This window comes from Myotis davidii, unplaced genomic scaffold (genome assembly GCF_000327345.1).
Source record: "Myotis davidii unplaced genomic scaffold, ASM32734v1 scaffold845, whole genome shotgun sequence".
In the NCBI taxonomy this organism is placed as follows: Eukaryota; Metazoa; Chordata; class Mammalia; order Chiroptera; family Vespertilionidae; genus Myotis; species Myotis davidii.
Window position 1 is genome coordinate 1,412,107 of NW_006296223.1, and position 9,186 is coordinate 1,421,292.

A 9,186-nucleotide genomic window follows, 5' to 3' on the forward strand; every position below is an offset into this window, starting at 1 on the left:
CGGCCCCTCGGCCCCTGCTGCTGCTTCCCCTGTCCCCTCCCGCAGCTCACGACCCGCCTCCCATCTCCACACGTTCCTCCCGCCGCCTCCTCGCCTCTCAGCCTTCACGGAATGGAAGAGCAGGGCCTGGCCTGGATTGGGCTTTGGCTGCAGGGAGCTGTGGCTGTGTGGCCTCGACCCAGAGCACGGACCCGTCTCCTCACCAGCAGCAGGCTGTCCCCTCTCATCACGCGTGTTGGCTGGAGCAGCGCTCGAATGTCCTTCCAGAGCCTCTTGGCCTTCCAGCAGGCTCACTGTGGGGCGCGAGAGGCCTCCCTTTCAGCCTCTCTTGGCGTCGGACAGGCCGCACCAAGCTGGTCGTTTCTGCTTTTGATTTGAAGTGAGAGGTGCAGCTCTTCCTTCACTGGGCCTCCTGGAGGCCATTGTGGGCTCTGAAAGGGCCCGACTTCCGTCTTGTTGTGTCTCAGGAAATAGGGGCCCGGGAGAGGGAGCGAGATGGGCGGCCGGTCGGTGGAGCAGTGAGAGCACGGCATTTATCAGTTAGGTTCTTGGTCTCATACGGGGCAGTTTGTAGGCCCCAAACAATGACAGGAGTAAGGTTAAGGGTCACTGATCACAGAGCACCATGACCAGGTTTTGACGATGACAAGGATTGTGATATTTCAGCAGCACCGAGCACAGGCTGTTGGGGAGTGGTGCCCGTGGGCTGGCGAGGTGCAGGGCTGCACAAGCCTTCAGGTGGTGGAATCGCAGTCTCTGCGAAGCGCAGTGAAGCGAGGTTGCCTATGTTGCCAGAGATAATAAGGGGCATTTCAAAATGAACAAAGAGGCAGTTCATCAAGACATAAAATCCTAAATATGTATTCACATAATAAAATAAACTCTAAATACATGAAGCAAAAACTTACAAATCAAAAGGAGACATGAACACACCCAGTTATAGTTGAAGACTGAAGTCCCCTCTCATTATTTGGTGAAAGTAGTCACAAAAGCAGTTGTCAGCTGATTTTATCAGTTGTCATATTATTACTGTCAGCCAACTTGACCGACTCCCCAGGCAGCAGGGTGAACCGGGTTTTCCGGGGCACACGCCCCATTCACTAGGATGGACCGTGGACTGTGTCAGGCAAGGCACTGGGGAGGACACTGCGCCTGCATGCAAGTCCAGCCCCCTGCTTGCTCTCTGCAGCTTGCAGACTGAGAGTAGTTCTGTTTTTAAGATTATTAACTGATTTTCAGAGCAAGAGGAAGGGGGAGGAAGAGAAAGAGAGACGCAGTGTTCGATTGCAGCCTCTTGCACGTCCCCTGCCGGGGATCAAGCCTGTAACCAAGGCATGTGCCCTGACTGGGAATGGAACCAGCAACTTTTCAGTGCCTGGGACCACGCTCAACCAGCTGAGCCACGCTAGCCAGGGATGAGAGTGGTTTTTGTGTTTTTTGTTTTTTTAAAAAATATATCTTTATTGATTTCAGAGAGGAAGGGAGAGGGAGAGAGAGAGAGAAACATCAATGATGAGAGAGAATCATTGATTGGCTGCCTCCTGCACGCCCCACACTGGGGATCGAGCCCGCAACCCAGGCATGTGCCCTTGGCCAGAATCGAACCTGGGACCCTTCAGTCCGCAGGCTGACGCTCTCTCACTGAGCCAAACCGGCTAGAGCAGTAGTTTTTGTGTTTTTAAAGAATTGTTAGGAAGAAGAAAAAGAACATGCAACAGAGATCCTATGGCACCTACAAAGCTGAAAATAACTCTTGCTGAGCTCTTTCAGAAGTTTGTTGACCTCCATGCAAGGCCATAAATCAAATACCAATACAGTTAAAGGAATGAAGTCACATAAGTCTGCTCTCTGAGTACAACAGAAATGAGATATCAGTAACTAAGAGCTATTTAGGAAGTCCCAAAATAATTTGAAAATTAAGCATTATATTTTAAAGCAGGGGTCCTCAAACTTTTTAAACGGGGCCAGTTCACTGTCCCTCAGACGGTTTGTGGTCCAGACTATAGTTCAAAAAAAACCTGTGAACAAATTCCTATGCACACTGCACATATCTTATTTTGAAGTAAAAAAACAAAACGGGAACAAATACAATATTTGTATTTGCATGTGGCCCGCAGGCCATAGTTTGAGGACCCCTGTTTTAAAGTGTAAGTCAAAGAAAAAAATCACAAGAAACATTATAAATATAAAAATCTGTGGGATGCAGCTAAAGTAGTGCTTGAAAGAAACTTTGCAGCTTTAAATGCTTATAATAGAAAAAAGGTCTAAAAAATCAATGATATGACCAGGCCAGTGTGGCTCAGTGGTTGAGTGTCAACCCATGAACCAAGAGGTCCCTGGTTTAATTCCTGGTCAGGGCACATGCCCAGGTTGTGGACTTGATCCCCAGTAGGGGGAGCGCAGGAGGCAGCTGATCATGATTTTCTCCAAAAAATAAAAGAAATAAAAAAATATTTAAAAAAAATAAATCTGAGCTTCTATCTTAAGAAGCTAGAAAAAGATGCCCTGGCTGGGTGCCTCAGTTCGTTGGTGCATCATCCCACGCACCAAAACGTTGTGGGTTCGATTCCCGGTCAGGGCACATACCTAGGTTGCGGGTTTGATCCCTAATTGGGGTACATACGAGAGGCAACATATCAATGTTTCTCTCTTCCCCCTCTCCCTTCTTCTCAGGGCCCAGCAGAGTGTGAGGGGCGTGTGGCAGGGGAGGGCTGGGCATGGTGGAGGAGCCCTCTGGATGGGAGTGTGCAGAGGGCACAAGCCTGCCCCTGCTGGGCCTAAGATTGACCAGCCAGGGAGGGGCCGTCTCTCTCCAGCCAGAAAGGTGTTCTAAGATGTCAGCGTGTCATCTACAGAAAACTCAGGACATACGATCCAGGGACATTCGGGGAGAGGTGTCCAGTGTTCACTCTGAGGAGCCTGATGCCTGGGTGGGCTTGTGAATCATTAACTTTCTTGGGGTGCAGAGGCACGGAGACACCTCTCCTAGAGGGGCAGGGTGTGAAAGAGAGCACCCAGGGTGGGAAAGGAGCATGAGGAAGGTGGGTCAGCCAGCAGGGAACCGAGAGCTGCACGTGACGTCCCTGCTGACATGAGAGCCTGACCCGGAGGGCGTGGGCAGAGCACCCTCTCCAGCGCAGGCCTTTAGGGGACGGACTCTGGGACCCTGTTGAGTTGCTGGGGGAAGTGACCCTCTGGTCTTTGCCTGCAGGTCTGTGGCCGTCACCATGTTCTGGAAGTTCGACTTGAACACCACGTCCCATGTCGACAAGCTGCTGGACAAGGAGGACGTGACGCTGCGGGAGTTAATGGACGAAGATGACATCTTGCAGGAGTGCAAGGCTCAGAACCGGAAGCTGCTGGACTTCCTGTGTCGGCCGCAGTGTATGGAGGAGCTGGTGAGCCTCATCACACAGGACCCGCCCCTGGACATGGACGAGAAGGTCCGCTTCAAGTATGTACCGGGCAGGGCCGCAGGGATGGCTTCCTGATGGACAAGTGAGGAGGCTGCCCCTGGGGGTGACTTTGCATTCTGGGCTGTGGTCAGCCATACGGCGTGCTGGAGCCTGAGGGAAAGTGTGCCGGAGGACAGACCCGGCAAAGCTGCAGGTGGCTGCTCGCCATAGGGGGCGGGCCCCCGCCTGGTAAATGGCCGCTTGGGAGACGGTGGACTTTGCTTCCCTCTGGGTCCTGGGCTCAGCGGAATATGTCATTAGTGACCATTCTCAGTTTTTCCTAAAATGTCCCATTCTACAGTTGACCAGGATGTCAGAAGGAAGGGGTGTGGCGAGGGCTTGGCATAAGGACTGAGGAGTTTGAGGACAGGGACCTTGGGTGACAGGAAGGGCAGAGTGGATGCAGCCTTTGGCTCTGAGGGTGCCCACTGGGGCCCGAGCAGCTCGTCAGGACAGACGGGCAGCTGGACAGTGAGCGGTGGGAGGTCTTAGAACAGGGTCAGCAAACCATGGCCTTCAGGTCACATCCTGTTTTTGTGTGACTTGCAAGCTAAGAATGGGTCTGTATTTTTTTTTTATTTTTTTATTTTTTATTTATTTTTTTTTAATTTTTTTTTTCAAATTTTATTTTTTATTACAAAGGGTATTACATATGTGTCCATTTTTTTCCCCGCCCTAGACAGTCCCCTAGCCTCCCCTATGGGTCTGTATTTTTAAATGGTTGTTGCACTTGAAAATGATACCAAATTCGCATCTCACTGTTCACAAAGGAAGTCCTGTTGGAGCACAAACACATGTAACCCGTTTGTGGTTACAAGGGCAGACCCGGTGGCTTAGCAGAGACTGCCCAGACTGTCCCTGCCTGGACAGGACTGTGCTGGCCCAGCTGGTGGGGGGCAGGGAGTGCCTGTGCTGGGCGGGCGGTCCTTGGTGAGGCAGAGCTGGTTTGTGGAGGAGCCGGGGCCTTGGCCCTAGGACCCTCTGAGGACGGTCAGAGAGAGACCACGGTGCAGGGGATGCTCCTGCCCAGCGCGTGGGCTCAGCATCACCGTCCTCACCGTTCCCAGCCCATCCCTTCACCCTCTCGCTCCCAGTGTCCTGCTTGGTGACTGTTCTGCGGTCTCCCTGTCGGAGGGCGTTGGTGACAGGTCTGAGGGCGGAGAGCGGGGCGGGGCAGAGGGTCCTGGAGTAGCATCCCGGGCGGGCGAGGGGCGTTTTCTAGCCCGAGTCTATCAGAAATTAGTGACGGGCAGTACGAAGCCGAGCAGACAGGCCAGGGGGAACTGCTCGCTCTAGGGCAGCGGTTCCCCACCTGTTTTTGGCCACACCCCACCTAAGCATCTCTAAAATCCTGCTGCCCCCTCCCCCCGCCCTGTGACATATAATTCTTCTTCTAAAAGTAAACTCCTATTCATGTGGAGGAAGCCTAAAAGCCCGTTAACTTGGTTTAAACAGCTTCCAAAGAACATGGCGTCCATGAAAGAGAGAAATGAATGGAAGGACAGTTGAAGTTCTGAGGAAGAAATCACTAAGAAATTGTTAAAAAATAATATGAAATGATATGAAAAAAATAGCAAATAAAGTCTCAAAACATAATAGGGAACTGAAATGCACAATATGTCACATGTATATTTATAGACTGTATTTGGGGCCCCTAGAACTATAAGAAATGCAAAACATTCACTGTTAATAACTCATTCTCAAATTGCCCCCCTTAAAAATTAAATTGCCCCCCTGGGGACCGTGTGCCCCACATGGGGAACCTTTGCTCTAGGGGAAGGAAACAAGCAGGCAGGCAGACACCCAGAGTGAGCAGGTGCCCAGCTGTAGACCCTACATGTTCCCGCCAAGGCAAGCCCTGGTGTGGGGCTCACCCATTGCGCTCAGTACCCAGGGGCCCTTGCAATCTGAAAATTCGTGGCCTTCGGCACAGGGAACTTCTTGTGTTATTTCTTCAATAACTTTCTCCCTTCCAGTTTTCCCTCTGTTCTCTCTGGGACCTCTAATTGGTGTTAGACCCCCCGAATTGATACTTCCTTCTTATTTTTTCTCTTAATGTCTTACCTTTGCCTTTGTTCTACACTTGAGAGTTTCTTCAAATTTTATCTTCCTCCCTTTTGTTGATTTTTAAGTTTTCTATCATTTTTAATTTCTCATATTTTAAATACAAGCCTCCGGCCGTTTAAAAAAAATATTTTTATTGATTTCAGAGAGGAAGGGTAAGGGAGAGGGAGAGAGAGATAGAAACATCAATGATGAGAGAGAATCATGGATCGGCTGCCGCCTGCATGCCCCACACTGGGGATCGAGCCCGCAATCCGGACATGTGCCTGGGACCCTTCAGTCCGCAGGCCGACGCTCTGTCCACTGAGCCACACCAGGTAGGACAAGCCTCCGATTCTTGTTCACGGATCCTGCCTGAGTGTAGTTTTCTGGGCAGTTTCCTTCTGTTCTCCACATGCTCTCCCTGTTCTGCGTGCCTTGTTTTCTGGTGGGTGGTTGTTTGATCAGCACTGTGTTCCTTTCAAGAGGCAGTAAAGCCTGCACAGAGCGTGGGGTCTGAGTGGGCTGCTCACCCTGCCTTCCTGTGGGCGGCGGGTGCCCACACCGGGGAGGACGACAGCTGGCTGGCATTTCTCTCCGTCCCATCAGTTTCTCCAGAAAAAACCCCTCCAGCTCCTCCCTGTGGGTGTCAGCCTGTCATGCCCTGAGTCAGGAGGAGTGGCTGGGGGACCCCAATGTCTCTTGTCCCAGGCCTTGTTTGTGGATAGTGCCCCGTCTCCCTCAGCTGTGCAGGCGGCCCTGAGTCAGGAGCTGCTCTGGACAGTGTTTTCCCGGGAAGTACCTCCGGGCCTGGGCGGGGGCCGCAGGGAGGGGCTGGAGGTGTCACTGCTCTGAGAGTTCCCTCCTCCCTGACCCAGGCCTGGCTGCCACGCCCCTGTGACTAGCTGAGGCTCACATTTGATAAACTACTAATGCAGGTCTTTTCTTGAAGAATCGTATAACATACTGATAAAGCCCAGCCGAGTGTCGATCAATGAACCAAGAGGTTACGATTCGATTCCTGGTCAGGGCACAAGCCTGGGTTGCGGGCTCGATCCCCAGTGTGGGGCTTGCAGGATGCAGCCGGTCTGTGATTCTCCTTATTGATGATACCATCTCTCTCCCCCTCTCCCTTCCTCTCTGAAATCAATAAAAATATAATTAAAAATAAAAATAAAGTACTTAAAAAAATCACAGTTCCTCCACCTCCCCGTCCCTGAGCAGGTGAGGGTATTTTAGCTCAGCCTGCCCCACGTGTGAGTGGTGGCCTGTGTGTGCAGGGCGACTGGGGCCTTCCTGGCGGCTCTGGGAGAGCTTCCTGGAGGGAGATGTCTGCTTGCTGGGCCCAGTTCTGTCCTGCACTTGGTGCATCTTCTTGTTTGGAGACGGGTGGACACCTCTCTGCCTGCATGATGTGGGGCTTTGCTCTGGCCCAGGACTGCTGACCTGGCCTCCTGCCCTGCACTCGAGCACGCCCTCTGGCCTCTGCTCCGGGCGGCCGTGCGCTCTCCACCATGCTGGTTATCACAGCTCACGCCTGCAGTGCTGAGCCACCTCCTCTGATCCTGGTCACAATCCCCAAGGTGGTCGCTGGCCACCCCTCCCTAGAACTGACCACACCTCTGTCTGAGCCCCTTCTCCAGCCGGGGCCTGCTTTTAACTGCCCACGCTGGGCTGCCTGCGGATCCGCAGGTCCCTCACGCCTGCTGCACACCTGGCACTGTTTCTGGGTTGAGGAGAAGCTGTCTCTGGGCCGATGAGGAACATGGCTCCACAGCCAGATTGAGGTCTTCACCAACTGTTTCCTCAAGAGCCTCAAACCCAGGACCCTCTCACTGATCCAGAGCCACCTGTGCTGGGGCCTGTGCTGGGGGGCTATGCTGGGGTCTGTGCTGGGGCCTGTGCTGGGGCCTGTGCTGGGGCTGCCAGGAGCAGGGAGTCGCAGTGGCTGACTTGATGCTGCTTGTCTTTATGCACAGCCTTGTGGGGAGGTGGCCACTCACCTCATGTGCAGATGAGGAAGCCCAGGCACAGAGATCAGGCCATGTGTCCCACGTGGTGCCAGGTGTATGCCACCAGCCCACAGGATGCTCCCCCTGAGTCCCTGCCTCCTCTGGGCCAGGCATCGTCACCTGCGTTCCCCAGCTGAGGCACTGGGTCACAGGCTCAGTCCTGGATGTGCAGGTGTTGGGTGGGTGTGCCTGGCCCAGGGGGTGGCAGTGAGCCCAGGGGTCTCCCACAGGAAGGCAGGGCACTCGGTGATGTCATGGGATTACTCGGAATGAGGTGAGGATTATTTCGTATCTGGTCACTTTTATCAAATGCATAGGACACAGTGCATGTATATCGGTGGTATTCCTGGTGATATTGTGCTTTGCCCCCTCATAACCAGGACATCACTGTAAAGCTTCAGTCCAGGGCAGACTCGGGACCGTGCTTGTGGATGCGCAGGGACAGGAAGGGCAGGGAGAGGGAGGGAGGACAGCATGTCTCCGTAGCTGTGATGGTGACAGGAGGTGAGAGAGCTGCAGGTGAGCTCGAGAGCAGAGCCTGGAGAGAGTGCAGGGCACGAGGTCCAGCAGGTGGTGGTTACAGATGTGGCCTTCAGTAGTCCGTCAGAAGTGCCGGTCATCTGAGGCCTAGTGCATTTTTGTTCTGGTCAGAGGCTTGTCAATGTTTTCCTCTTGCCCATGGATCTGCACCCTAAGGGCAGATTATTTAAGCTGTTTCCCGAGAGTTGGAGAAGTCTAATTTCACCTCCAGTTGCTGGCGTTGTGCCCTGTAGGTATCCGAACACGGCCTGTGAGCTGCTGACGTGCGATGTGCCGCAGATCAACGACAGGCTGGGTGGGGACGAGGCTCTACTGAACCTCCTCTACGACTTCCTGGACCACGAGCCGCCTCTCAATCCTCTGCTCGCCAGTTTTTTCAGCAAGACCATTGGCAGTCTCATCGCAAGGAAGACGGAACAGGTAAAACGCCTGCCATGCCTGTGTGGTCGGGGTGGTTGGCCTGGAGGATGCCCACACAGCTCGCTGCCAGCCATTGCGGCGCGACTGTGTCAGCAGGCAGGGGACAGTGTTCCTGGCTGTGTCGTGGGACTCAGTGGTGCAGTGTGGGGGCTGATCTGTGAGTTGGAGTTTGACTGAGAAGGTGGCTTCCCAAGAAGTATTTCTGCTGTCAGCTCTGGAATCGCAGTGCTTCCCACCACCCCTGGGAACCACACAGGACGCCGGTCACAGGCGTGAGGCTCGAGACATACCGAGTCCTGGCAGGATTGTAGCTGTCCGTCTTTTTTTTTTTTTTAAATCAAATCTTTATTGTTCAGATTATTACTGTTTTTATTTTGTTCTCTGATTGTAGAAATATAGAACCCAAATATAATTGCACTGTTAAACAAAGTACACACCACTAATCACATGAATTGGTCACAAAGCCAAAGCCAATTTTGTGCTTTTGTCTTGGAGCACTGATCTTCAAAGGTGTTAAAAATAGAAATATGTTAAAGTGTGAGACTTCCTCTAATATTTGAAGTTGTTAGTTTAATTCATTACTAAAAAGAAAGAAAGATGATGGCTCCGTTATGGAGAACATATTAGTGGTTAATGGTTGGTAGTTTGGAGTCAGGGAGATTGACTGAGACACTGTGGAAATAAAACTGACACCATGAAAACATTTCTTAATTTTC

General features: G+C 52.4%; 1 protein-coding gene across 3 annotated transcripts in view; it reads left to right on the plus strand.

The window, feature by feature from the left end:
• PPP6R2 (protein phosphatase 6 regulatory subunit 2) overlaps window positions 1–9,186 on the plus strand; it is a 45,367-nt gene that overhangs the window by 13,523 nt on the left and 22,658 nt on the right. For 2 of the 3 annotated variants that reach the window (XM_015568735.1, XM_006771085.2), the window contains exons 3-4: window positions 3,212–3,454; window positions 8,284–8,470. In XM_015568735.1, coding sequence (XP_015424221.1) covers window positions 3,228–3,454; window positions 8,284–8,470 — 414 coding nt within the window. In that variant the 5' untranslated portion in view covers window positions 3,212–3,227. Of the gene's footprint in view, window positions 1–32; window positions 380–3,211; window positions 3,455–8,283; window positions 8,471–9,186 lie in introns of those variants that run through there. The other variant, XM_006771086.2, reaches the window with a different exon arrangement.